The sequence below is a fragment of the Panthera uncia genome (genome assembly GCF_023721935.1).
Source record: "Panthera uncia isolate 11264 chromosome A3 unlocalized genomic scaffold, Puncia_PCG_1.0 HiC_scaffold_11, whole genome shotgun sequence".
Lineage (NCBI taxonomy): Eukaryota > Metazoa > Chordata > Mammalia > Carnivora > Felidae > Panthera > Panthera uncia.
In genome coordinates this window covers 72,102,034-72,129,959 of record NW_026057578.1, presented here as the reverse complement: position 1 = coordinate 72,129,959, position 27,926 = coordinate 72,102,034, and the positions used below count along the sequence as shown (strand labels likewise).

The 27,926-nt window shown below is 37.3% G+C and overlaps 1 protein-coding gene across 3 annotated transcripts; it reads left to right on the top strand.

Moving 5' to 3' along the window:
- Nucleotides 1-86: 86 nt before the first annotated feature.
- On the top strand, nt 87-27,692 carry MTIF2 (mitochondrial translational initiation factor 2). 3 transcript variants are annotated; one of them, XM_049651475.1, is made up of 15 exons: nt 87-196; nt 491-644; nt 1,985-2,210; nt 2,572-2,683; nt 8,305-8,476; nt 8,937-9,097; nt 10,000-10,176; nt 11,980-12,119; nt 14,932-15,056; nt 16,785-16,989; nt 22,076-22,328; nt 23,124-23,264; nt 25,427-25,591; nt 26,716-26,856; nt 27,493-27,692. In XM_049651475.1, exons 3-15 carry the CDS (start codon nt 1,992-1,994, stop codon nt 27,663-27,665), a joined length of 2,184 nt encoding a protein of 727 aa, XP_049507432.1. In that variant the 5' UTR covers nt 87-196; nt 491-644; nt 1,985-1,991; the 3' UTR covers nt 27,666-27,692. The 3 variants fall into 3 exon arrangements, with proteins under 3 accessions (XP_049507432.1, XP_049507431.1, XP_049507429.1); XM_049651474.1 differs by having other exon boundaries at nt 491-725; XM_049651472.1 differs by having other exon boundaries at nt 491-734.
- Nucleotides 27,693-27,926: the final 234 nt, after the last annotated feature.

Genomic DNA, 27,926 nt, shown 5'->3' with positions numbered 1-27,926 from the left:
GCAACCCCAGTCCTCGCCGGCGCAGCCACTGTGTCTGATTCTGACTTCCGAATTCCGGAGAGGACCGCTTCCGGCGGTACCGGAAGTGTCACGGGGACCGTTTCGGGAACGGACCGTGGGACTGCAGTCCCGGTCCGCAAGGTGATCTCCGCCTTATCTCAGAATCCGGACACCCCGGACCTAACGTAGCAGCAGAGTGAGTGGGGTTCCTTGGCCGGGTCGTCCCGAGGGGGCGTGTATTGTTTGCCCTGAAGTGTCAGTGGCACCGATCGTAAACACGGAGCAATCGGAAGCCTTTCCGCGTTTCATTTAATCCCTGCGTGACCCCAGCTGAGGTTTAGCGAAAGCGTTATTTGCCCAGAAGGGGCCGGCTGCCCCCCTCTTCCCGCGCGCCCCTCCTGTCCTGGGCCCAAGGTTTTCTGGGCCCGGTTCGAGGCGAAGCCACCCCAGAGCCGTCATTCTTATACAATGACTTTTTTTTGCCTTTCAGATAAGTTCCAAGGCTGACAGGTCTTACATTCAGACGTTTCCACCAACGCACCAACATCTTTTTTCAGATTCCATAACGAGATCCTAGCTGCGAAAGAACACCGAATTGGGAGTCAGACAGCCTGGGTTCTAGGCCTGACTGTCATTAATTGGTGGTATGACATTGGAGAAATCTTTCTGACCTCTCTGGACTCCCCGTTTTCCTTTTCTATAAAATGAGGAGCGTGGAATAAGTAGTAAGTGAGGTAACTTCCAGTTTCCACACCTGGATTATTGCCACCGGTGTGTTTTCTAATTCCTGCCTCAGTTAGCTTTCTGTACTTTGGTTAATCCCCATGTAGGGCCTTTCTTCGCATTCCATCAATCCATGCCCTTGTCAGGTCTGGGTTTAGACTCATTTTAAAAATGTTTCCTAAAGGAATCCCTTTACTTCTTAGTCCACGGACTCGTACCTAAGTAAAAATTTTAACATGTGCCATTCTTGAGGTGTTTAATGTGCCTGAGAATCATTATATTGGCACAATAAACTCTGAACGACAGGACTCTGGCTTATTAAACTTTGAATCAACATCCTCATACACAATGTCTGAAAGATGGTACTCAAGAAATGTTTGCTGAGGAGAATATGTACACCTCACATTATTTTAGTTACTCCTTTCCTCAAAAACTGTAAAGCAAAGCTGTAGAAATGCAGTCCTGAGAGCAGAAGGAATAGAACATTCGAGGAGAAAAGTAATTATACTTTTGTTAGTTCTGAACTACACTGAGTTCTGTTGCAGTTTTCTCTCAAGTAAGTCTTCTGTCATTCCAAGAATGATATTCAAAAGGCATTATTCAATAGATATGTATGAAGTGTTCTCTTCCCACTCTAAAGCATCTTCTTTTTGGGAGGGGTTGGTAGGAAGAGGGAAAAATGGTGAGGGTTGAAAGAAGACAATTTCAAGTAGAGCATATGCAAAGGTTCAAAAATGAGATGGCAAGCCATTGAAGATTACGGGGCGGGGGGACGTCAAAATAACGAAAGCTTGGAGATAGGAGTGAGGTGCTATAAGGGTGTAAGCAATGAAATGAGAGGTTAGCAGAGGGCAGATAAATAATCCTTAATAACACGTGTTGAAGTGGCACGTGAAATGGGATAATGGCCTGCCACTGGAGGATGTTCAGCAAAAAGAGCTGATGAGTTCAAATTTGCATTTTAGAAAAATCGCTCTCGTGATTTTGTTAGTTGATGTTTCAAGAATGAAAAAATCCCTTTGTAAGTTTTATTTCAGTTCTATCATAGTAGAGACATTAACAATAATGATGGTTAACATCTAAAGAGTAGTTAGTTATTCCACCTGATTAGAATTCCATCTGATTAGACTGTGAATTCTTTCAGGGCAGAAACCCAGCTTTACTCATGTAACTCTAGCACAGTGCTTTTCATGTAGTAGATATCCAATTAATACTTGCTAACTTGAATTTAATATTAACTCAATATTAAAACTTTTTCCAGGGGAAACATGAACCAGAAGATACTGAAATTGGAGAACTTGATACGATATCACACTGTCTTTAGGCAGCTGCACAGCCTGGGTCAAAGAAGAATGTTAGCACAGTGGAGTCCTGTGTTTTCATCTGCTTACCCAGTGGGGACAGCTCAGCTCTGCATCCGACCCTGGCAAATAGACCCATTCGTTGGCGCGGCTCTATCTCAATATAGGCTTCTAGTAACAAAGAAGGTAGTTACAGATTTTAGTTACTGTATTACTTGGTCTGAGGTGAAAGTTCCTATAGCTCTGAGTAGAAATTCATTTTGAGTGTTTTGTCTTTATTCCTTAATGCTACACTTGAGGCAGTACATCTTTGTGAAGAAAGGAAGTTTTATTTTGTTGTTCAGTAATGTGGATGAATTTGATTACCTGGAAATCAGTGTATGATTGTGAATTAAGGATGTAGGATTTTAAATTTTAGTCTAAGGTTTAACTACTTATGGGAGTGTTACTTGGTAGAAATAGGAGCTGTGATTGTGGTAGATATTCCAGAATAAATCTACATTGTCACTTAAAGTTTTTCTTCTATTGCATTCTGAATTTTTAATAGGAAGAAAGAGCACAGAAATCTCCATTGTCTTCACCAAAATTCAAAAAAGAAGTGGAGGTATGGATTGGAATGACTGTTGGGGAACTGGCCAGAGCAATGGAAAAAGACATAGGTGGGTCAGATACTTTTATAAGGAAAAATATGGGAACATGGCATACCTGGTATCTTATTTTCATTGAGACTAAGGCATTCAAAGATGAAAATTAGACTGATGGCTTAAAAAGGTATCAAATCATTCTAATAGTTTTCACTTTAGGTCATAGTTTTCACTTGAGGTCACAGACTCTAATTCGTTTCTTCTGTCTTTGCCAAAAATGGTGGAAAAAATTTTATCTGGAGTAACCCTTCTTTCTCAGAAATTCTGTAGGCTTTTAAGTTTATTTATTTTGAGAAGAGAGAGCCTGAGCGAAGGAGGACGGAAAGAAAGAGGGGGGAGAGAGAATCCCAAGCAGACTCCATGCTGTCAGCACTATGCAGGGCTTGATGTCACAGACTGTCCGATCATGACCTGAGCCAAGATCAAGAGTTGGTCACTTAACCAACTGTGCCAACAAGGTACCCCAAACTATTTTAATGGGTTAATTAAAAAATAAATTTTTTTAATGATTTTATTTTTGAGACAGAGAAAAAGCATGAGCTGGGGAGGGGTGGAGAGAGAGGGAGACAGGATCTGAAGGAGGCTCTGCACTGACAGCACAGAGCCTGATGGTAGAGCTTGAACTCAGCTAAGAGATCATTACCTGAGCCAAGGTTGGACCCTTAGCCAACTGAGCCACCCGGGTGCCCCGAGTTTTGTTTTGTTTTTTTTTTTTCTGAGAGACAAAGAGCACTCCGGAGAAGGGCAAAGGCAGAGGGAGGAAGAGAGGGAGAATCTTAAGCAGGCTCCACGCTCAACACAGACTGAGTCAAAAGAATATTTTTGGTCTGAAGTACTCTATTTATACTTACTATCCTTTTGTTGTTCTATAATTTTCTGATTTTCTTTTTGTTTTGTTTTTTATTGTTTATTTTTGAGAGACAGAGAGTGAGAGAAAGCATGTGTGCATGCACGAGCCAGGGAGGGGCAGAGAGAGAGGGACACAGAATCTGAAGCAGGCTCCAGGCCCTGAGCTGTCAGCATAGAACCCGATGCAGGGCTCAAACCATGAACTGTGACACCATGACCTGAGATCGTGACCTGAGCGGAAGTCAGACACTTAACCAACTGAGCCACCCAGGCGCCCCTGATTTTCTTTTTTCACTCATTGTGACAATATCTGTAGTGCCAGCAGAAAAATATTTGTAGTAGTAAATTTTTTTTAAAGTTTACTTTATTTATTTTGAGAGAGAGAGTGCGAGCGCAGGAGAGACAGAGAGTGAGGGAGAGAGAGAATTTCACTGACAGTACAGAGCCTGGACACAGTACACAAAGTCATGAACCGTGAGATCATGACCTGAGCCAAGACCAAGAGTCGGGTGCTTAACTCACTGACCCACCCAGGCACCCTATAGTAATAACTTTTAATAATACTGTTTTTGTTTATAAATGTATAGCATCGTTGTCATTTTTTAAATTCCTTCATTGCACTCTTGGTGCATTTATTACCGATTTAAGATTATTGGAACAAAATTTGAGTTTTCATTATAAGCTGACAATAAAATTCAGTAAATAAGAAATAGCCTATTATTGTAGCGAAATAAAGTGACAAGTGAAGCAGACTCTTGGCAAAAAGAAAAACAATTAATAATAATAACTCATATTACTGAGCTGTTACCATGTACCAATACTTTATGTATATTAACTCATGTAATTCTCATAATGCACAAGAGTTAGGTGTAATTATTATCCCTATTTGTAGGTTGAGAAACTGAGGCATGGAGAGGATGAATAATTGCCACAGTTAGTATATGGTAGAGTAGGATTTGAACTCAGGGAGTATGGCTACAGAGGTCATGCTTTTATTCACAGACCAAATTATCTCTCAAGAATTGTTATTTTGTAAATTACAGCAGAGCTCTAGGGCGGAGCTAGAATTGTAATATGTTTCCAGCCTGAAAGTGCCACCACTCTTTGTATATGTGCATCCTCACAAAGAATAGAAAATTGGCCCAGTCTTGCATTTTTATAACTTTGCAGTTGGATTATATAATCATTTTATTAGAAAACTTTAAGAGAACAAATAGATATGACTGTATCATTGATATTTTTTCCAAGGAAAACTATATTGGTAGGATTTTATAGATAATATTGATAATATACTTGATTTTTAAAACTTTTATTGTTGGCAGTTTTCATACATATATGAAAGCTGTAAGAATGGAATATAAGTATAATGTATGCAGAAGCCAGTGACAATTATTAATATATCACTTATTCCATAAATATTTCTGTATTTATCACTAAAAGATGAGGATTCTTTTTTTTTAACATTCCCCCCCTCACACACTCCCATAACTATAATAATTCCTCTGTGTTACCAAGTAAATAGTATAATTGAAATATGAATTTAATCACGGATCAGTGTTCTAGACCCAAAACTGATATGCCATGATTTAAATAAAAGCTCTATTTGAAGCTTATTTAATATTATATTTACTTCTCATTTGAATTAAAGATGGTGAATATTTTTAACTACTAAATTAGCAATGTGAGTATATATTTTTTCCTTTATGTCAATTAAAATAACTTAGGATGTAATATCTGTGGTTGAAATGCTTTGGGTACTTTTCCATTTGTAAATATTTAAGTCTTAGATAAAGATAAAATAATATGTTAATACTAAATGCATTTAATATAAAGGGAAAGAGATTATCTTTGTATAAGCTACCTTTCAAAAGTTTAGGATATCAGGGGTGCCTGGATGGCTCAGTCAGTTAAGCATCTGACTCTTGATTTTGGCTCAGGTCATGATCTCACGGGTCCTGAGATCGAGCCCCACATAGGGCTCTGTGCTGACAGTGCAGAGCCTGCTTGGAATTCTCCCTTTCCCTCTCTCTTACTCTCCCCTGCTCATGTGCATGCCCACTCACTTGCTTGCGCCCTCTCAAAATAAATAAATAACATTTAAAAAAAAAGTTTAGGATATCATATTGGAAAAGTATTTACTGGATTATTAGGGATTTTAGCATTGTTAGAATTGTATTCATTATAATGTATATGTTTAGAATTTTATTGTTCTATGAGAGCATATCCATATAGAAAATTTGCATTGTATCATTTTTTTTTTTAAGTTTTATTTATTTAAGTAATCTCTAGACCCTGTGTGGGGCTTGAACTCATGACCTTGAGATCAAGAGTAGCATGCTTTTCTAACTGAGTCAGCCAGGTGCCCCTGTATCATTCTTTTAAAATGTATTTTCTTGGGAAAGGATGTTGTGGGATTATATATAGGAAAGGATTTCTTGGCATTATTACAGAATAGGATCAGTGATATGTGGAGCTGGCTTGCACCAACTTTTGAGCCAGTTGCTAATTTATAAGGAAGTATGTGAGCTTCCATTAAAAATCATAAACATAAACAAAGGTAACGTAAATCATAAAGGTAATAAATACTCCTTAAACCCCTTCATTCTTGGGGTACCTGGGTGGCTTAGTTGGTTAAGCATATGACTCTTGATTTTGACTCAGGTCATGATCTCATGGTTTGTGAGATAGAGCCCCATGTAGGGCTCTGTGCTGACAGCTTGGAGCCTGCTTGGGATTCTCCCTCTCTCCCTCTCCCTCTCTCCCTCTCCCTCTCTCCCTCTCCCTCTCTCCCTCTCCCCTCTCTCCCTCCCTCTCCCTCTCCCTCTCCCTCTCCCTCTCCCTCTCCCTCTCCCTCTCCCTCTTCCTCTCCCTCTCCCTCTCCCTTTCTCTCTCTCTCTCCTTCTCTCCCTCCTTCTCTGCCCTTCCCCACCCTCAAAATACATAAGTAAACTAAAAAAAAAACAAAAACCTCTTTTTATTTTACTGCATTTTGCTATGTGTTTTTGAGGTGATTTATGCCTATGTACCTATATGGTGGAAATTCTATGTAATGGTATGCTACTGTGCATCTCTTTACATCTCTGTGTTCAGTGATTTCATGTTGATAGCTGAAATCAACCATCTGGGAGTATTTGCACTGTGGAAATTGGGAAATGCTATAATAATTAGGGTGGTTTTTTTTGTTTGTTTGTTTTTGTTTTTTTTTGTTTTTTGGAGAGTCTTCTGAGTAAACATTTACCTGCACACTACTGCATAAGATATTCTTTTAGTATAATGTTCTGTTTATTTGAGGATGCCTTTCTTTCATATGTGTCTCTCAGAATACATATTTAAAATTTTTTTCAGTGTTTATTTTTGAGAGAGAGACAGACAGATAGACAGACAGACATGAGCGGGGGAGGGGCAGAGGGAGGGAGACACAGAATCTGAAGCAGGCTCCAGGCTCTGAGCTGTCAGCACAGAGCCCAATGCGGGTCTGGAACTCATGAGCCATGAGATCATGACTTGAGCTGAAGTCAGATGCTTAAATGACTGAGCCACCCAGGCGGCCCTCAAAATATATATTTAAAGGGTGATTGAACATCTGGAAACATAAAACTTATTTCATTGACCGATACATTCATTTATCATCCACAAGGAAGTATGACTGAAATGAAAACAAAGTACATTATGTAAAATAGAATACCAAGTAAATATTTTTCTTACATTTCAAGACTTTTTGGAGACCATAAATAGATAACATAAGTAAATTAATTAATTATATGTGTGTGTATATATGGAGATTGTGTGTGTGTGTGTGTGTGTGTGTGTACATACAGTTGATCCTCGTTATTTGAGGGTTTTGTATTGGAAGATTCTCTAAAATGTATTTGTAGCCCCAAAATCAGTATTCACACTGCTTTTGCAGTCATTCCTGGACATGTGTGGAGCAGTGAAAAATTTGAGTTACCCAATTACACATTCCTAGCTGAGGTTAAACAAGGCAACATTCTGCCTTCTTGCTTTAGCTCTCATGCTGCAAACAAGTGTCATTTTGTGGCTTATTCAGTGCCACATTTTTACATTTTTATGCTTTTTGTTGATTTTGCTGATTAAAATGGCTACTAAGCATAGTGGTGAAGTGTTACTAACTGCAAGAAGGCTGTAGTGTGCTTTACAGAGAAAATGCATGTGTTAGATAAGCTTTGTTCATGCGCTGTTTTTAGTGCTTTTGGCTGGGCGTTCAGTATTAATGAATCAACAGAATACATTAAATAAGGTGTCTTAAAACAGAAACACATAAAACTAGGTATGTATTGATTGCTAATGAAGATGTGACCAGGAGCTGAAGGAACCTACTAACCTTATATTTTTCCTTGGAATGATGGTTTAGTAGTTGCTAATTTAGTGTTCATGGCAAGTTTATAGAACAGAACTGCTGCAAATAATGAATATCAACTATATATACATACACATTTGTATAGACATGACATATGTAACTACAAGTTTTCAAAGAACTGCTCAATATTAAATGTATACAATATGCCTAATAATGTTTTATTGGTGGCTCAGATCATTCATAAGGTGCATATTCACATATTTATGAATATGTAGAAATGTTAATATAAATGAATCATATTTTAAAGATTATTTTCTTTTCAGCTTATTTGTGGTTTGTTAACAGAGGAACAGCTTAAATAGTTAATTCCTCTCATTGGGTATACTGTTTATATTGAGATTTATTAATAGAGGCCACTTTTGTGAACATTTATTTCATGATCCTAAAAGGTTTTTTCTCTCCCACCCAGATTGTGTGTATGAAGCTTTAATGAACACTGCTATTGACATAGATTCACTAGAAGCACACTCACATTTAGATGAAGTCTGGATCAAAGAGGTGGTAAAGAAGGCGGGGATGAAGTTAAAATGGAGCAAATTAAAACAGGACAAAGTCAGAGAAAATAAAGATGCTGTAAGAAGGTAAAACTTAACCATGTATATTGCGGAAAGAAGACCACTTAGTTTTACTTACACTTTATAATGGAAAGATTTGCTTTAAAATTTTTTTTGCAATTAAAGTGACATGGGAATATAGATTAAACTTTTCTTCGAAGTGTTTAAAACATCAGAGTGTTTAAATATATTCAGGTTATCAAACTCTAAGGGTTGTTTTTCTTAGTTTGTTGAGTGTATATATTGACCCTGAATTTAAAATTTTTATTCAGTTCTCCTTGTTGTTTTGAAGATGCCAACTGTGCATGGGCAGTCATTACATGTTTTGTCATAGGTTATTATGTGTGTGGAAGGGGAAGATAGTTATATCTAATCAAATCTGAATGTTGGATTGTATTGTTAGTGGTAGTTCACAGAGATGACTGCAAACCAATTCATTGGCTATAAAGATATTTAAGAAATGAAACTCCTTTGCTGTTAATTGTAGGCCTCAGACAGATCCAGCTTTATTAACCCCAAGGTCCCCAGTTGTTACTGTAATGGGCCATGTTGATCATGGGAAAACGACGTTACTCGACAAACTGCGAAAAACTCAAGTGGCAGCAATGGAAGCTGGAGGCATCACTCAGCACATTGGTGCCTTTCTTGGTATGACCCAAATTACCTTACAGTGTGCTTGGGAATCCCACATACTGTTTTCTTAAACCAAGTGTCCTAACATGAGATACACAAATTAAAAGTAAAAGGAAAGTCTAAAGCTTAAGGCTGTTGGTCTGATGAAATATCGAGCAGCTGGTTAATAAAGGTTATTTTGTACATTCTATAAGAAGAAAATTATATTTTTATTCTGGCTATTCTTAGTTTGGCTTAATGAACTTAAAATTGTTCAATGCCTGGTTACAGTAATGTTCATAATAATAATTAAATAGCAGCTACCATTACTGAGCAACTAGCATGTGCCCAGCACTGTGGTGTGTGGTGTGGTGAGCCCCTTATTTATATGCTTTATTTTTATCTTCACAACATCACGAAGTACGTATTAATACCCCTGTTTACAGATAAGGAGGCTGAGGCTTGGATAGGTTATTTGTTCGAGATATACAGCTAATAAATGGCAAAGCTAGGATTTACATCCAAGGCTGGGTTTGGGCTGGGTTTGGGCTCAAATCCTGAGCTACTAACTATGTACTAAATTGCCTTTTGCTTAAGGCAATTGTGTAGCTAATGAAGGGGAAACTTCCTATATAACTATCAGTCTGTTCTCTCTCCAGAATAGATACCAGTTGGTACATTTATGAAAATATGTTCTAAAAATATAAAAAGTTTTACTTTGAAATTATAACATGAAAAGAAAACACTAAAGGTTTCACTGCTTTGTTATCATTTTTCAGTGTGAAATAATGATTTGTATTGTTCCCAATTAAAATTAATGGGAGGAATAAATTATTTTAAGGAATTATTGATTCTATTTGATAATTTCACATATATTCCTTTGTATTAAGAAAGCACACATTTGAGTCCTTAGTATTTTTGGATTTCTGTTTCCACAGTGTCTCTGCCTTCTGGGGAAAAGATCACCTTTCTTGATACTCCAGGACATGCTGCTTTCTCAGCAATGAGGGCCAGAGGTGCTCAGGTCACTGACATTGTCATACTGGTCGTAGCTGCAGATGATGGAGTGATGAAACAAACTGTAGAATCTATTAAGCATGCCAAAGATGCTCAAGGTACTGTGTGGCTGATTATGTGTATCAGGAAAGCAGTTGCTTTTTTTTTTTTTTTTTTTTTTTTAAAGATCTACAAAAAGTCAGTATTCTGGTGCCCTTTACATGTAGCTCATTTAATCTACCTGGCAATTCCAGGATTATTATGCCTGTTTACAGATACAGCTCAAAGATGATTGAATTGTTTTCCCACAGATGTAACTACTAAAAAGTGTGTAGCAGGAGTCAGCTGGGGACCTGTGACCATAAATACAGTCCTTCTAATACTGTTTACTTAGTTGGCATGGTGTGAAAATGTAATAACCGCAAATGACTTTTTAAAAATTTTTGTTATGGAAATGTTAAATAATTATAAAGGTAAGAATAGAATAATAAACTACATACCCATCACCTATTAACGTTAGGAGTTGCAAAATGGTTATATTCTAATTCTGTTATTCCTTGTTCATTTATTATCTTGAATTCTTCTCTAAAGAGAAACTTTTTCTTCGTATGCTTTACATAAATTCTTAGAGGTATAAAATTGAAACTTTTTAAAAATCACTTCTCTATTTAGAAACTGTGGTAATAGCTACTACCCCCCCCCACACACATACTTTGTTCATTCATTCTTATTCTGTTATTACCCTACACTCACTGAGAAAATACTGTTACCTTGAGAAAATGTACCTTGATGGAGTACATCACATTCCCTTACGTTTGTTGGCAAGAGAAAAAAAAGTTTGAGAATCACTATCTACGCCAGTTCTTAACAGCATGGAAACTAAGAACCGAGAATGGCAGGAACTGCCTCCAGTTACAGTTAATTTGCAACATGTCCACATTTGAAATCTGCTCTTTTAGCTTCCAGTGTTACTCTCTTTTCTTTTTAATTCTTCAAAACTGCCTTTGTGGAATGGACTATGTTCTTAATGAACATAGGGAATATAACAAAAAGAAGAGGGTGATAAATTTGCCAGGGATCCATAGCAAAGCAGTTGTTGAGATAGGATAAATTTCTTACATCATGCTTTCTATTCCTGTTCTCTTGTCCCTTAAGTTCCATCTCATCCATATGGAATGTACTTTTTCATAATAGTAGGTTGTGGATAACTTTTTTGTTTCTGTTTTCAATTTTTCTTCCTTTGATACCTGAGAAAATTGTAGCACAGTTGGTGAAACCCAACCAGAGAATTATCTCCTAACATTTTATGTGATTTGTCTAGTGATCAAGACAAGTAGATTATAAAATTATTTGGTTCATTTGTTCAGTAAACATTTATTGAGAATCTACTATATGTCAGTCACTAAAGTATATATTAATAAAGAATTGCCGTAAATCCTGAAAGCAAGTTTACAACAGTGCTACTTCGTTTCAGCCCAGGGTAAGATGTTGGGTTTCAATGAGTTAATAGCTCCTCAAAAGAAGAGGCAAATGATCTAGTAGTGTTAGAATTGAATTAGAATCTTTTCTGGACTTTTTAATTTTCTTTCTGCAGATTATCTTCAGTGTAGTTGCTGATCTTGCTTTCAGTCTTACAGATAGGCCTTTCTCTACCCAAATTCTGTTTTTGTTTGTTTGTTTGTTTTCATCTTAGGTATCTGTTCTTAATTCAGAATCTGCTTATAATTACAATTTTGACACCTCACATCCAGAATCCTCCTTTATGTGCAGAAAGATGAGGGGGTCTAAAGCAGGTCTTTTAGGTCTTTCTTGTAGTTTAGTACATCTACTCAGTAAAGAGAAAGCTAGAAAAGGTTGGTGTCTTTCACTGTGAATACCTGGAATTGAAGGTATCCTCATTTGCATTCTTTTTAACTCTTCAGTTCCTATCGTCCTTGCTATAAACAAATGTGACAAAACTGAGGCTGATCCTGAAAAAGTGAAAAAAGAACTGCTAGCTCATGATGTAGTGTGTGAGGATTATGGAGGTGACGTTCAAGCAGTGCACATCTCTGCACTCACGGTAAGTGCAGGCACCTCAGAGATGATGTGTTAGGTTGGGACTGCTGTTCATAATGCACATAGGGGACTATACCTAAAGAACATCGGGACATATATAATTTCTGTTGTTTAAAAACCCTTTGTGTACTAGGCAAGGCTAGCATCATTATCTTGGTTTGGCAGATTAGGAATTCGACTTTCTGGGGTGCCCGGGTGGCTCAGTCAATTAATTGTCCGACATTGGCTTAGGTCGTGATCTCACAGTTCGTGAGTTCAAGCCTTCTGTCGGGCTGTACACTGATAGTCCAGAGCCTGCTTCGGAACCTCTCTCTCCCTCTCTTTCTGTCCCCTACCTCAAAAAATAAATAAACATTAAAAGAAAGAAAAAAAGAAATTAGGCTTTCTGAGGTCAGTTACCAGTCTAGGGTTATACAACAGAACAGTCAGGGATCAAGTCCAGACCTAATGCTTTTCTTTTTTTTTTTTTTTAATTTTTTTATGTTTTGTTTTTATATTTTTGAGAGAGAGAGAGCGAGCAGGGGAGGGGCAGAGTGACGAAGACAGAATCTGAAACAGGCTCCAGGCTCTGAGCTGTCAGCGCAGAGTCCAATGCTGGTTCAAACTCACGAACAGTGAGATCCTGACCGGAGCCAAAGTGAGATGCCCAACTGACTGAGCCACCCCAGGTGCCTCCTAATGCTTATTCTAAGTATAAGAACACATGGTGGATGTTGTAGGCATAGCGTAATAGTAAGCTGCTGAAGACTTTTTAAAGCAGAAATGAAATCCAATTTGTAATAAAAAGTACTTGTTTTTATACTGAAAAATTACAGAATAGGTTTTAGGGCATTTAAGAGATATTTAAACATAAAAATTTCACTAATACAAAGATAAAACATTTGGGTTCAGTTTGTTATTGATTGATTCAATGTTTCCATGAATTAAATTGCCATAAGTTTTGTTATTTATGATGAATTCCATTTTCTTTTCTTTTTTTTTAACGTTTATTTATTTATTTATTTTGAGAGAAAGAGTGTGAGTGGGAGAGGGACAGAGAGAGGGAGAGAGAATCCTAAGCAGGCTCCGTGCTGTCAGTGCAGAGCCTGAAGTAAGACTAGATCCCAGGAACTGTGAGATCATGACCTTAGCAGAAATGAAGAGTTGGATGCTTAAAGCCAACTGAGCCACCCAGGTGCCTCTCCATTTTCCTTTAAATGACCAATTATTCTTTTCTGATTGAAAAACACCAAGGAAGCTGAGTACCTGCTTTGTGACAGCATTTTGCAGTTCTCTTTTCCTGTACAGGTTGCTAAGTAACAATTTCCTTTTTTGTCCATTCTTATCATGTTCCATGGTTCATATATAATCTACAATACTTTTTTTTCCAGATCACTTACTGAGGGGATGGTACTGTATTTGGCCACCTTCCTCTAATTAAGTCTCATTTTATCTTTAATTTTCCTAAATTTGTTACTTCTAGGATGCTTAGCAATCATGCCTTCATTGATATTGAAGCCAGGCCTCTTTTTCTCTGAAACTCTGAAATGCCACCTTGCTTTATTATGTTTCCACTATACCTCAATTGCTGTTGCACTCTGAAAGCCAGATGGCAAGATTAAAACATTTGAAGACAGAGCCACCTTTTCTGCCCAGATACCTTGAGATGAGTAGGTAAATGTAAAGCTGCTTACGCATGGCAGAGATGATTTCTGGGGAATGGAGGGAATTGGGAGGGTGCGGCAGAAAGAAAGATGAGGCCTTTTTTTCCAAGTAGAGATAGAGGACTATTTCATGCAAAGAAACACCCCAGCTCTACTTTTCAGAGTAGCATTTGTAACTTTAAATCAAGACTGGGAATATTTGGATGGGTAAGGAAAGTATTGTTTTGTAGTGTTTACAAACAGCTTGTCTCCGTTGTTTTATACTCTGACAACTGAGCAGCCTCTTAACTGACAGAGAGTGGAAAAATCCCTTGCCCATCAGTTTGAGTTCCATCGTCAGTTAATCAGCTGTGTGATCTTGGAGCCCTAGAATGCCTAGTAACCATAGATCATTAAAGGTGAAAGAATCATCTAATCAATGTTTGATTTACTTATTTTACAGCATTCTTGAGTGGATCGAATGAAATAATAGATGTGAAAGCTTATTCAGTTGGCTAGAACTTCAAATGTCAAGTAGCATTGTAAAGAAAGTGAGAGGAAGAGAACGCAATGGTAGAGACAGATGGAGGAGAATGCATGAAGCATGTATTTATGAAGGGGTATTAATAAGCACCACTAGTGGGCTTCCTTTTAAGAAAATCACCATTCTTGGGGTGGCTGGATGGCTCAGTTGGTTGAGCATCACACTTTGGCTCAGGTCATGATCTCATGGCTCATGAGTTCGAGCCCCGCGTCAGGCTCTGTGCTGACAGCTTAGAGCCTGGAACCTGCTTCGGATTCTGTCTCCCTGTTTTGCTGCTTCACCCCCACTCGTGTTTTGTCTCTCTCTCTTCTCTCTCCCTCTCTAAAAAATAAATAAACATTAAAAGAAAAGAAAAGAAAATCGCCCTTCTTCCTTGAAAGATATGTCCCTGGATCAGGTTTTCTTGCTTTTCCTTCCTTTGTTTTTTCCTCCCTCCCTCCCTCCCTCCCTCCCTCCCTCCCTCCCTCCCTCCCCGCTTCCTCCTTTCCTGGCCTCCTTCCTTCTTTCTGATTGGGTGATTCATGCTTTTAATGCTTAAAGAGAAAAGTATGATATAACTGTCTAGGATTATTTTGCTTTCTGACACTGGTATTTACATTTACAGATAATATTTTATTTATGTATCTTAACACCCTTTTTTGTTATTAAAGGGCGATAATCTGATGGCTTTGGCAGAGGCAACAATTGCTCTGGCAGAAATGTTAGAACTGAAAGCAGACCTCAATGGTCCAGTAGAAGGAACAGTAATAGAATCTTTCACGGACAAAGGAAGAGGGTAGGACTGTTAAAATGCTTGCTTTTTAATAATTTGTTTCATTGTTTTTGTGGCTTGATTATGTAACAATGCATTATTTTATTGCATATTATTGTTAGACATGGACAATATTTTCAAAGCATTTGTTTTGAAAAGCATTTTATTGCATTAGCACATGGAACATAAAAATTTAGTTATCAGGGGTTCCTGGGTGGCTCAGTCAGTTAAGCGTTCTACTTCGCCTCAGGTCATGATCTCACAGTTCGTGAGTTGGAGCCCCACATAGGGCTCTGTGCTGACAGCTCAGAGCCTGGAGCCTTCTTCATATTCTGTGTCTCCCTCTCTCTCTCTGCACACTCCCCCCCCCCGCACACTTTCTCTCTCAACAATAAACATTAAAAATTTTGTTTTAAATGCAGTTACCAGTAGCCATAGCTATCTATATATCTCCTAGTCACATTTAATGGTATAAGTAGTTCAGTTTGTTTGAATATTTTTCTCCACTGACTTAACTGAATTGATAAATAAAGCCTCATAGACTGACAAATTGGAATGAAATAGCAAATGTTGCCCTCAGGGTTTCTAAATTCTTTATGTCCTTACCCATTAATATTCTATCCAGGAAGGTCTTTGGGTTTTTCTTCTCTTTAATTTTTCTCCCTATCAGCAAGAGGTTTCACTTCTTAACAAATTAGTTACGGAAAGAGGATTAGCATTCTGTCAGAACACTCAGCTAACTGCATCCTCCACTGCCATAAGCTGATAAGAAATGTGTTTTGTTTTCCTTTTTTTTAAAAGCATGATAAAATAAGCATAACATTAAATTTACCGTCTTAACCATGTTTAAGTTCAGTAATATTAAGTATTTTCACATTGTTGTACAACAGGTCTCTAGAACTTTTTAATCTGGTAAAACAAACTCTGGGGCATCTGGGTGGCTTGGTCAGTTAAACATCTGACTTTGGCTCACGTCATAATCTCACAATTTAGGTTCAAGTCCCACACGAGGTGAGCTTGTGCATATTCAGGTGAGCTCGTGCCCTGCTTCGGGTGAGCTTGTACTCCGCTTTGGGTGAGCCCTGCTTCAGTCTCTTCTCTCTCTCTGTCTCTCTCTCTCTCTGTCTCTCTCCCCTCGTGGGATTCTCTCTCTCTCTCCCTCTCTCTGCCCCTCACTCACTTGCACCCTCTCTGAAAAAACCAAAACCCCCCCCCAAAAAACCCAAAAACCCCAAACAACAACAACAACAACCAAAAAAACCCCACTGAAACTCTATACCCACGAAACCCTAATTTCCCCTCCTTCCAACGCCCAACCCTTGGCAACTATCTTTAGATTTTCTGTTTCTATGATTTTGACTACTTTAGGTACTTCATATGACTAGAATAATACAGTATTTGTCCTTTTTGACTGGCTTATTTCATTTAACATAATGTCCTCATGGTAGGTTCATTCATGTTGGAGCATGTGACAGGGCTTTCTTTTTTAAGGTTGCATAATATTCCATTGTATGTATACGCTGAATTTTCTTTATTATTCAGTTGATGGACATTTGGTTTGCTTCTACCTTTTGGCAATTATTTAGAAATGTTTTTATAGTATGAAAAGCTTCTTGAGAAGTAGTGGGGTTAACCCTGTGTGTACATAGTATATATATATTTTAGTCTCGTAAAGATATCTTTGCTCTACTTAAGAAAGTGCTTACTTCCTGATTATGGCATTACGAATATATATGTTTATTTTCATTTTAGGCCTGTTACTACAGCTATAATTCAAAGAGGAACTTTGAGGAGAGGCTCCATTCTGGTTGCTGGAAAGAGTTGGGCAAAAGTACGCTTAATGTTTGATGAGAATGGAAAAACAATCCATGAGGCCTGTCCCAGCATGCCAGTGGGAATTGTAGGCTGGAGAGACCTCCCTTCTGCAGGAGATGAAATTCTTGAAGTAGAATCTGAGGTATATCAAGCTTAATTCGTATATACATGATACAGTGATTTTATTTATTTATTTATTATTTTAATAATTTAGGGTCAAGTTAACTGACATACAGGGTATACAGTGTAGTCTTGCCTTCAGATGTAGATTCCCATGATTTATCCCTTACATACAATACCCAGTGCTTATCCCAACAAGTGCCCTCCTCAATGCCCATCACCCATTTTCCCTGCACCCCCAACCCCCCACCCCCATCAACCCTCAGTTTGTCCTCTGTATTTAAGAGTCTCTTATGGTTTGCTTCCCTCTTGTTTGTAACTTTTTTCCTTCCCTTACCCTGTGGTATTCTGTTAAGTTTCTCAAATTCTGTGTATGAGTGAAGACATACGTAGCATGATACCCTCTAGTTCCATCCACATTGTTGTAAATGGCAAGATTTCATTATTTTTCCTCACCAAGTAGTATTCCATTGTTATATACTATATCTTCTTTATCCATTCATCAGTTGATGGACATTTAGGCACTTTCCATAATTTGGCTATTGTTGATAGTGCTGCTATAAACATTGGGGTACATGTGCCCCTGTGAATCAGCACTCCTGTATCCTTTGGATAAATTCCTAGTAGTACTATTGCTGAGTTGTAGGGTAATTCCATTTTTAATTTTTTGAAGAATCTCCACACTATTTTCCACAGTGGGGCACCAGTTTGCATTCCCACCAACAGTACAAGAGGGTTCCCCTTTCTCCACATCCTCACTAACATCTGTTGTTTCCTGAGTTAATTTTAGCCACTCTGATTGGTGTGAGGTGGTATCTCAGTGTGGTTATGATTTGTATTTTCCTGATGATGAGTGATGTTGAGCATCTTTTCATGTGTCTGTTTGTCATCTGGATGTCTTCTTTGGAAAAGTATCTATTCATGTCTTCTGCCCATTTCTTCACTGGATTATTTGTTTTTCGGGTGTTGAGTTTGGTAATTTCTTTATAGATTTTGGATACTAACCCTTTATCTGATATGTCATTTAGAAATATCTTCTCCCATTCTGTCAGTTCCTTTTTAGTTTAGTTGATTGTTTCCTTTGCAGTGCAGAAGGTTTTTCATCTGGATGAGGTCCCAATAGTTCATTTTTGCTTTTATTTCCCTTGCCTTTGGAGACATGTTAAGTAAGAAGTTGCTGTGGCCGAGGTCAAAGAGGTTGCTGCCTTTTTTCTCCTGTGGGATTTTGATGGTTTCCTGTCTCACATTTAGGCCTGTCATCCATTTTGAATTTATTTTTATGTATGATGTAAGAAAGTGGTTCAGTTTCATTCTTTTGCATGTTGCTGTCCAGTTCTCCCAGCACCAGTTGCTAAAGAGACTTTTTTTTTTCCATTGGATACTCTTTCCTGCTTTCTCGAAGATTAGTTGGCCAATTCTGGGTTCTTTATTCTATTGCATTGGTCTATGTGTCTGTTTTTGTGACAATACCGTACTGTCTTGATGATAACAGCTTTGTAGTACAGGCTAAAGTCTGGGATTGTGATGGCTCCAGCTTTGGTTTTCTTTTTCGACATTACTTTGGCTATTTGGGATCTTTTGTGGTTCCATACAAATTTTAGGATTGTTTGTTCTAGCTCTGAGAAGAATGCTGGTGCCATTTTGATTGGGATTGCATTGAATGTGTAGATTGCTGTGGGTAGTATCGACATTTTAACAATATTTGTTCTTCCAATCCATGAGCATGGAATATTTTTCCATTTCTTTTTGTCTTCTTCAATTTCTTTCATAAGCTTTCTGTAGCTTTCAGTGTACAGATCTTTTACCTCTTTGGTTAGGTTTATTCCTAAATATTTTATGGTTCTTAGTGCAATTGTAAATGGGATCGATTCCTTGATACCTCTTTCTGTTGCTTTGTTATTGGTGTATACAAATGCAACTGGTTTCTGTACATTCATTTTATATCCTGTGACTTTGCCAAACTCATGTTTCAGTTCTAGCAGTTTTTTGGTGGAGTCTTTCGGGTTTTCCATGTAGAGTATCATGTCATCTGTGGAAAGTGAAAGTTTGACTTCTTCTTTGTCAGTTTGGATGCCTTTTATTTCATTCTGTTGTCTGATTGCTGACCCTAGGACTTCCAAGATTATGTTAAATAGCAGTGGTGAGGGTGGACATCCCTGTCGTGTTCCTGATCTCAGGGGAAAAGCTATCAGTTTTTCCCCATTGAGGATGACATTAGCTGTGGGCCTTTCATATATGGCTTTTATGATGTTAAAGTACGTTCCTTCTATCCCAACTTACTTGAGAGTTTTTATTAAGAAAGTATGCTGTATTTTGTCAAATGCTTTTTCTGCATCTGTTGACAGGGTCATGTGGTTCTTATCCTTTCTTCTGTTAATGTGATGAATCACATTGATTTGTGAGTATTGAACCAGGCATGCAGCCCAGGAATGAATCTCACTTGATCATGGTGAATAATTCTTTTAATATACTGTTGAATTCGATTTGCTAGTATCTTGTTGAGAATTTTTGCATCTGTGTTCTTCAGGGAAATTGGCCTGTAATTCTCCTTTTTAGTGGGGTCTTTGTCTGGTTTGGGAATCAAGGTAATGCTGGCTTCATAGAATGAGTCCAGAAGCTCCTTCCATTTCTATTTTTTGGAACAGCATGAGCAGAATAGGTATTAACTCCGTTTTAAATGTCTGGTAGAATTCCCCTTGGAAGCCATCTAGACCAGGACTCTTACTTGTTGGGAGGTTTTTGATAACCGATTCAATTTCTTCACTGGTTATGGGTCTGTTCGAATTTTCTGTTTCTTCCCATTTGAGTTTTGGGAGTGTGTGGGTGTCTAGGAATTTGTCCATTTCTTCCAGATTGTCCAGTTTGTTGGCATACAATTTTTCATAGTATTCACTAATAATTGTTTGTATTTCTGTGGTGTTGGTTGTGATCTCTCCTCTTTCATTTGTGATTTTATTTATTTGGGTCCTCTCTCTTTTCTTTTGAGAAGTCTGGCTAGGAGTTTATCAATTTTGTTTGTTCTTTCAAAACAGTTCTTAGATTCATTGATCTGTTCTACTGTTGTTTTTTTTTAAATTTTATATTGTTTATTTCTGCTCTAATCCTTATCATTTCTTTTCTGCTTGGGGTTTCTTTGTACTCTGTTTCTAGTTCCTTTAGGTGTGAGGTTAGATTCTGTATTTGGGATTTTTCTTGCTTGTTGAGATGGGCCTGGATTGTGATGTATTTTCCTCTGAGGACTGCCTTTGTTGCATCCCAAATGGTTTGGACTGTTGTGTTTTCATTTTCATTTGTTTCCATATATATTTTAATTTCTTCTTTAAATTTCCTGATTGACCTATTAATTCTTTAGTAGTATGTTCTTTAACCACCATATGTTTGGAGGCTTTCCAAATTTTTTCTTGTGGTTGATTTCAAGTTTCTTAGCGTTGTGGTCTGAAAATATATATGGTATGATCTTCATCCTTTTATATTTGTTGAAGGCTGTTTTGTGACCCAGTATGTAATCTCTTTGGGAGAATGTTCCATGTGTACTTGAGAAGAATGTACTGCTTTTGGATGAAAAGTTCTGAATATATCTGTCAAAGTCCATCTGGTCCAGTGTATCATTCAAAGCCATTGTTTGCTTATTGATTTTCTGCCTAGATTGTCTGTCCATTGTTGTAAGTGGAGTATTATAGTCACCTACAAGTACAGTATTATTACCAATAAGCTTGCTTATGTTTGTGATGAACTGATTTATATATTTGGGCATCTCAAGTTAGGGGCATAAACATTTATAATCATTAGCTCTTCTTGATGGATACACCCCTTAATTATGATATAATGCCCTTCTTCATCTCTTCTTACAGTCTGTTTTAAAATCTAGTTTGTGTGGGGGGCACCTGGGTGGCTCAGTCAGTTAAGCGTCTGACTTCAATTCAGGTCATAGATCATGATCTCACGGTCTGTGAGTTCGAGCCCCACATCAGGCTCTGTGCCAACAGCTCAGAGCCTGGAGCCTGCTTCAGATTCTGTGTCTCCCTCTCTCTCTGCTCCTGTCCCACTCACACTCTGTCTCTCTCTCTCAAAAATAAAATAAAAACATTAAAAAAATTTTTTTTAAATAAATAAAATCTAGTTTGTGTGATGTTAGTATGGCTACTCAGGCTTTCTTTTGACATCCGATATTGTGATAGATGGTTCTCCATCCCCTCACTTTGAATCTGAATGTGTCCTCAGGTCTAAAATGAGTCTCTTGTAGGCAGCATATAGATGGATCTTCTTTTTTTATCCATTGTGTCTTTAGACACAGTGATACCTTGTGTCTTTTGATTGGGGCATTTAGTCCATTTACATTCAGAGTTATTGTTGGAAGATATGGATTTAGTGTCATTGTGTTATCTGTAGGTTTCATGCTTGTGGTGTTGTCTTTGGTCTTTTGTAGTCTTTGCTGCTTTCCACTCACAGGGTAACCCTAGGATTTCTTGCAGGGCTGGTTTAGTGGTCATGAATTCCTTCAGTTTTTGTTTGTCTGGGAAAGCCTGTATCTCTCCTACTTTGAATGACAGCCTTGCTGGATAAAGGATTCTTGGCTGCATATTTTTCCTATTCAGCACATTGAATATTTCTTGCCACTCCCTTCTGGCCTGCCATGTTTCAGTGGGCAGGTCTGCTATGACCCTTATGTGTCTTCCCTTGTAGGTTAAGTAAGACCTGTTTGTCCCTAGCTGCTTTCAGAATTCTCTCTTTTTTTTGTATCTTGCCAGTTTCACTGTGATATATCGTGGGATACAGTGATTTTAAATATTCTCTAATTTTCTACCAAATAAGTATATTTGTGTTAACAAATAAGTATAGACTATAAAGGCTTATGAGAGGGCCAGTGGTGCCATTTTATAATTTGGCTATGGAATTTTTAAAAATTTGAGGTAATATTTAAAAATTAAATCATCTGTGTATACAAAGACCCTAGATTAAAGTTTTGTAAGTTTATCAAAATTTATAAAATTAGTGGTTTCATATATGAGTTAGACCAAGCTAAGCTGGGGAAAAGCATCAAGCTTTTTTAATCCATAAGATGCTGGTTTCTATTTAGTTAAATAATGCCTGTTTTTTCCCCTGTAAAGCCTAGGGCACGTGAAGTTGTTGACTGGCGGAAGTATGAGCAAGAACAGGAGAAAAACAAAGAGAATCTGAAAATAATAGAAGAAAAGCGAAAGGAACACCAAGAAGCACATCGGAAAGCCCGTGAGAAATATGGCACTTTGCATTGGAAGGAGAGATCATTTCTAAAGTACCAAGAAAAAAAAGAACAAAAACCCTTAAAGACAAAAGAGAAAGAAGAAAAGGATTCAAATGTACTTCCTATAATTATTAAAGGTGACTTTGGAAAGATTTTACTTCATTACTCATTTTTGTATTATAAATATGTATATTTCTTCATTCTCACAATTAATTTGGGCCATTAAATTTAAGCTAAAATTATTTTGGTATTTTGGGGGAGATTTATTTTATTGATGTGTAATTGACATATAACATTATGTTAGTTTCAGGTATATAGCAATGATTTGATATTTGTATATATTGCAAAATGACCACCACAGTAAGTCTAATCACCATACACAGTCACAAAACTTTTTTTTCTTGTGATAAGAACTTTTAGGATCTACTCTTTTAGCAACTTTCAAATGTATAATATAGTATTATTAACTATAGTCACTGTACTGTACATTACATCCCCATGACATTTATGACTGGAAGGTTGTACCTTTTGCCCTCCTTTTTGCCCATGTCTCACTGGGGGAGAGGTTTTTTTTTTTTTTTTTTTTTTTAATGTTTATTTCTTTTTTAGAGAGAGAACACGAGCAGGGGAGGGGCAGAGAGGGGGATAGAGGATCCCAAGTGGGCTCCGTGCTGACAGCAGAAAGCCTGATATGGGGCTTGAACTCATGAACTCTGGATGACTCACTGGGAGAGATTTTAATAAACATTTTTCTTGATGTTTTGTTGTAAATGTACTTTTGGTTCTAAATACTTAAGTTAAATAGATGTTTATAATGCTAAACCTAAATAAAAGTGGTAAATGCCATTCCTATTATGACTTTAAATAGATTTTTGTCATTTTGTGTCTGTTAATGTCTAACTCTTAACACCAGTAATTTCATACTTTTTTAGGTGATGTTGATGGTTCTGTTGAGGCCATTGTGAACATTATGGATACCTATGATGCTTCACATGAGTGTGAACTTGAATTAGTACATTTTGGTGTGGGTGATGTCAGTGAAAATGATGTTAACCTTGCTGAAACATTTCATGGTAAGATTTCTATTTCCTGTTTGTTTAACTGTGTTCCCTAGAACACACTGTGAACCATTACCTTCAGTCTTTTGTAGCTTGGCTAACCAACTTGCCCTTTACCCTTATCAGCATCGCCCTTCCTGCTCTAGTGGAGTCCCAGCCTTTGAGCTCAGTGGGATGCGCAGTATTGCAGCCATAACTTCACTCATTGTTTTCACACTACAACCTTGGGGAACTCTTTCAAGTCCCAGAAGGTTTTTGATTTTACTTACTTACTTACTTACTTACTTACTTATTTATTTATTTATTCATAAATAAAGATAGTTACTGCCTTTCCCATTTCCCCACCCAATCCAAGGTTGGTTCTCTGTATCTTTTATTTAGACTTTTGAATGCTCCTGACACTGTAATCAGCCTGTTCAGTATTTTACTTCATCTTTTACTTTTGTCTGTTTTTTGTCTATTGATAATTATATAAATCTTTCTTAGATTAAAAGCTGTTTTTAGCTTTAGTATATGCACTATTTAAGCAAACAGTTTTTAGCTTTAATTAAATGCCTAGAAGGTAGGGGGACTGGACTGTTAGTTGAACTTACGATATACAAAAAGGTGACTCATGACTCACTTTTAAGTCTAACACCTAGCAAGGCACCAACATTTTATTAATTAATGAATCACTTAGGAAGGAGGTACTTAATGACTGTACTTATTTAGAATTAGATGTCACTTCTACTAAATAGTAATGCTGGTTATGGTTAATTCATTTTTAATTTTTATTTATTTTTAATTTAAAAAAATTTTTTAAATGTTTTTATCTATTTTTGAGAGAGAGAGAGAGAGACAAAGCGTGAGCAGGGGAGGGGCAGAGAGAGGGAGACACAGAATCTGAAGCAGGCTCCAGGCTCTGAGCTATCAGCACAGAGCCTAATGTGCGGCTCCAACTTGTGACCTGAGTTGAAGTCGGACGCTTAACTGACTGAGCCACCCAGGTGCCCCGGTACTGGCTAATTCAAAGTATTTTCTAGGCATTGACCAGCCTAGCACTATACTATGTAATGCAGGTATCATGTTAAATGATTTCTTAATGATAAAACTTTCAAGGTGGTTGTGTTTTTCTCTTGATTAACTTGCTTTCATTTTTATCACTTGTTTAAGGACAGGAGTGTTTTGCTTTTTATTCCCTCTAAGGTATTTGCTGTTAAATGTGTTATTTGTTCTTTGGCAAAATAGTCAACTCCATAGAATTTCTTTCATTTCTTAAATAACTCTTAAACTTTACCAATTTAGTAACTATTTTGGAGCATCTTTTGGCCAGCTGAATATCTAAGAATAAACCACAAAAAGTTGTAGACAATAAGTTTATAATTTAGTAATACAATTGTTATTAAAATAATGTAAAAATATTTCAGCCCTATTCAATTTTCGTTTTCTTATTTCTCTGGTATAAAAATCAAAGTTTTGTTTAGCGTACTGCCTTGCACAGTATGGGTACTTTTGTCTCTTAAATTAATGGGTTTAAAAATTATAAAGAAGTTTTCCTTGTTAAACAAGCTACAATAGTATTTATAAAATCCTTTGGTTAATTTGAAAATTTACTAGTTTTTATGAGAAAAAATTACAGAATTTTTCATCACCCCTTTTAATTTACATAGAAGGAAATAAAACTTTTTTTTTTAATGTTTATTTATTCTTGAGAGAGAAAGCATGAGCCGGGGAGGGGCAGAGAGAGAGGGACACAGAATCTGAAGGAGGCTTCAAGCTCCAAGCTGTCAGCAGAGAGCCCAACATGGGGCTTGAACCCATGAACTGTGAGATCATGACCTGAGCCGAAGTTGGACACTTAACTGACTGAGCCACCCAGGCACCCCTAAAACCTTTTTGTTTTTAAGTGTATTTTGAGAGACAGCATGCAAGTGAGCAAGGGAGGGGCAGAGAGAGAGAAGGAGAGAGAGAATCCCAAGCAGGCTCTATGGTGTTAGCACAGAGCCAGACATGGGGCTCAATCCCACAAACCAAGAGATCATGACCTAAGCTGCAACCAAGAGTCCGACGCTTAGCTTAACTTACTGAGCCACTCAGGCTGCCCGAAATAAAACTATTTAGATTTGAGTTTCTGCTTGAAAGAAAAGTCCTTAATACAATATTTGTGCTACTTTATTTTTTCTATTTCTGCTTCCCAGGTGTTATATATGGCTTCAATGTGAATGCAGGCAATGTTATCCAGAAGTCTGCTACAAAAAAAGGAGTAAAAATTAAACTTCACAAAATCATTTACCGCCTAATTGAAGATTTGCAGGAAGAACTGAGCAGCAGATTGCCTTGCATTGTGGAAGAGCATCCAATTGGTGAGTGTTCACTGAATATTAAACATTCATATCTTAGGTGCTGTGAAGAACACTTGAAAGCAAAGTTTAGGGGAATTATAGTTCACTGTTGAAATACCTTCACTGTTCCAATAAATGGCCTGTGTCCTAGAAAAAATGATATATTCAATGTAACTTCCTATGTATTATAAACCTGCCCTCTGCAGCCTATGCTTTGGCCCTGAGGATACAAAGGCAAGTTAGGCAGTAAGAACTTGCCCTAAGGTTTAGACATCAACTAATTATAACATAAATTAGACTGGGATGGGATGCATGAAGATTATATACAGTGTTCTGGAAGGAGCCACTGATTTTGTCCTGGAGTTGGCCGAGAAGTCCACCATGAGAATAGTTAATTTTACATTTAAATATCACGTATTTAGAAATATTCTTCCTAGCATATCCCTTGGCCAGATGGAAGCCTAAATTTATTTGAGATGGACTGAATCGTTTTATCTGTTCTTATGGTCCAGAGATTTATTTTAGGCTTTTCTGATCTGCTAAACATGACCATACAGAGATTTGTATGTTCTTGTGCTAAGGCACAATTTGGAAAACTTTTGAGTCATACAAAGGTTTCCATCAGCCAAATAACACTAACCCCAGTAAATCGGTATATTATAGTGTGTGATACCATGTCATTATTGGAATTTAATTTTCAGTGAAAAGAATTAAGCTTTAAGCTGAGTCACAGAATCAGTATTTAAGTGAATATAAATTATCAATGGGGAGATTAAAATTAGGTGATGACAGATGTTCTCTTCAAGAATAATATATTGAGGGACAGGTGAAAACTAGGTTTTCATAGAGCAGACAGTAAACTGTTACCTTCTAGTGCATTTTCAGCTAAAAAAGTGAATTTCTTTTTCCCTTGTTCATTTTTTTAGGCAAGCAGGTTCTTTTCCAAGAAAACCCAAGGATTTTCATGTTTATGTTTCTATGAGCGGTCAGGAAAATAAAGTTGGTAGAGTCAGAGAAAAACAGGATTTCAGTACGAGTTTGTATTTTTCTCCCACCTTTAATTCTTGCTCTGAAGAATATGTGAAATTATGTATTTCTCAGAATCTTTTGTTTTGTGTGCATCTAATGTTCTCTTCTTTCTAAAGGTGAGGCTTGTATACTAGCTACCTTCTCTGTAACAGAAGGGAAGAAAAAAGTTCCTGTGGCTGGCTGCAGAGTCCAAAAGGGTCAGTTAGAAAAACAGAAAAAATTTAAATTAATCCGTAATGGACATGTTATTTGGAAGGGTAAGCAAGATCACAATCTGTTTCTATAATATTAAATCCAGTCACCCAAACCTACTGATTCCATGTAACCACCTAAAGTCTCACTCCCATATCCTGGTTCAGGCTGTTACCTTTTGTTAACTCAAACCTTGTCTCCAGGTGACAGGCTCCCTCCCTTACTAGTCCTGATATCTCCTCCAGGATTTTTAGTCCTGCCTGGTAATCTATATAACCTGTAACAAGCCTGATAAATCAGTAGTTTCCTAAGCTTCTAAAAATTGGCCGCAAATTACCTTTCCAGCTGTCTCCTACCCCTGATCTACAGCATTGTACTTGGCTTCCCTTGACCTTTTGCCTGCAATGTCTTTTATCCTGGATTATCTCATTTTTAAAATCTTGAGTACAATGCCATCCTCTGCAAAGTTAGTCTAACCTTTGAAATGGGAGATTTAGTTCTTTCCCTATAAACCACATCTTGCTTACAGCAAACCATTTTTCTTTGGTTTCCCTAGTATTTAGTTCCATCATTTAACATGATAGGACTGTAAAATTTAGGACTTTCAGGATAATTTTCCTTTTAACACCAGACTGTATAGCACTTAGCAGGTATAATTTGTTGAATATACCTACCTTGTTTTTTTGTTTTTATATTTTAAGGCTCATTAACCTCATTGAAACACCATAAAGATGACATTTCAGTCGTCAAAACTGGAATGGACTGTGGTCTCAGTTTGGATGAAGAAAAGGTAGAATTTAAAGTGGGAGATGAAATTGTTTGTTATGAAGAAAAAGAAGTTCCAGCTAAGACTTCTTGGAATCCAGGATTTTAAAATTACATTAAAAATGTAAACAATTAATGGTGTGCCTGGCTGGCTCAGTGGGTAGAGTTTGTGACTCTTGATCTCAGGGTCTGAAGTTTGAACCCTATGTTGAGTGCAGAGATTATTTTAAAAAATAAATTTAAAAACAAGTATCTTGCTTTATTATAGAACGACTAGTTTTTAGTGAAGGGAAGAATTCACTTCTGGCCAAAAAATACCCAAGTAGCTCTACCAGGTGTTAACATGGATAACTTGTCAAAATGCTACAGA

Coding starts and splice junctions, on each gene's coding strand:
- MTIF2 (XM_049651475.1), top strand. CDS start 1,992: ATGAACCAGAAGATACTGAAATTGGAGAACTTGATACGATATCACACT. Junction 9,098..9,999: donor GCACATTGGTGCCTTTCTTG/GTATGACCCAAA, acceptor CTGTTTCCACAG/TGTCTCTGCCTTCTGGGGAA. Junction 25,592..26,715: donor TGTGGAAGAGCATCCAATTG/GTGAGTGTTCAC, acceptor TTCTTTCTAAAG/GTGAGGCTTGTATACTAGCT.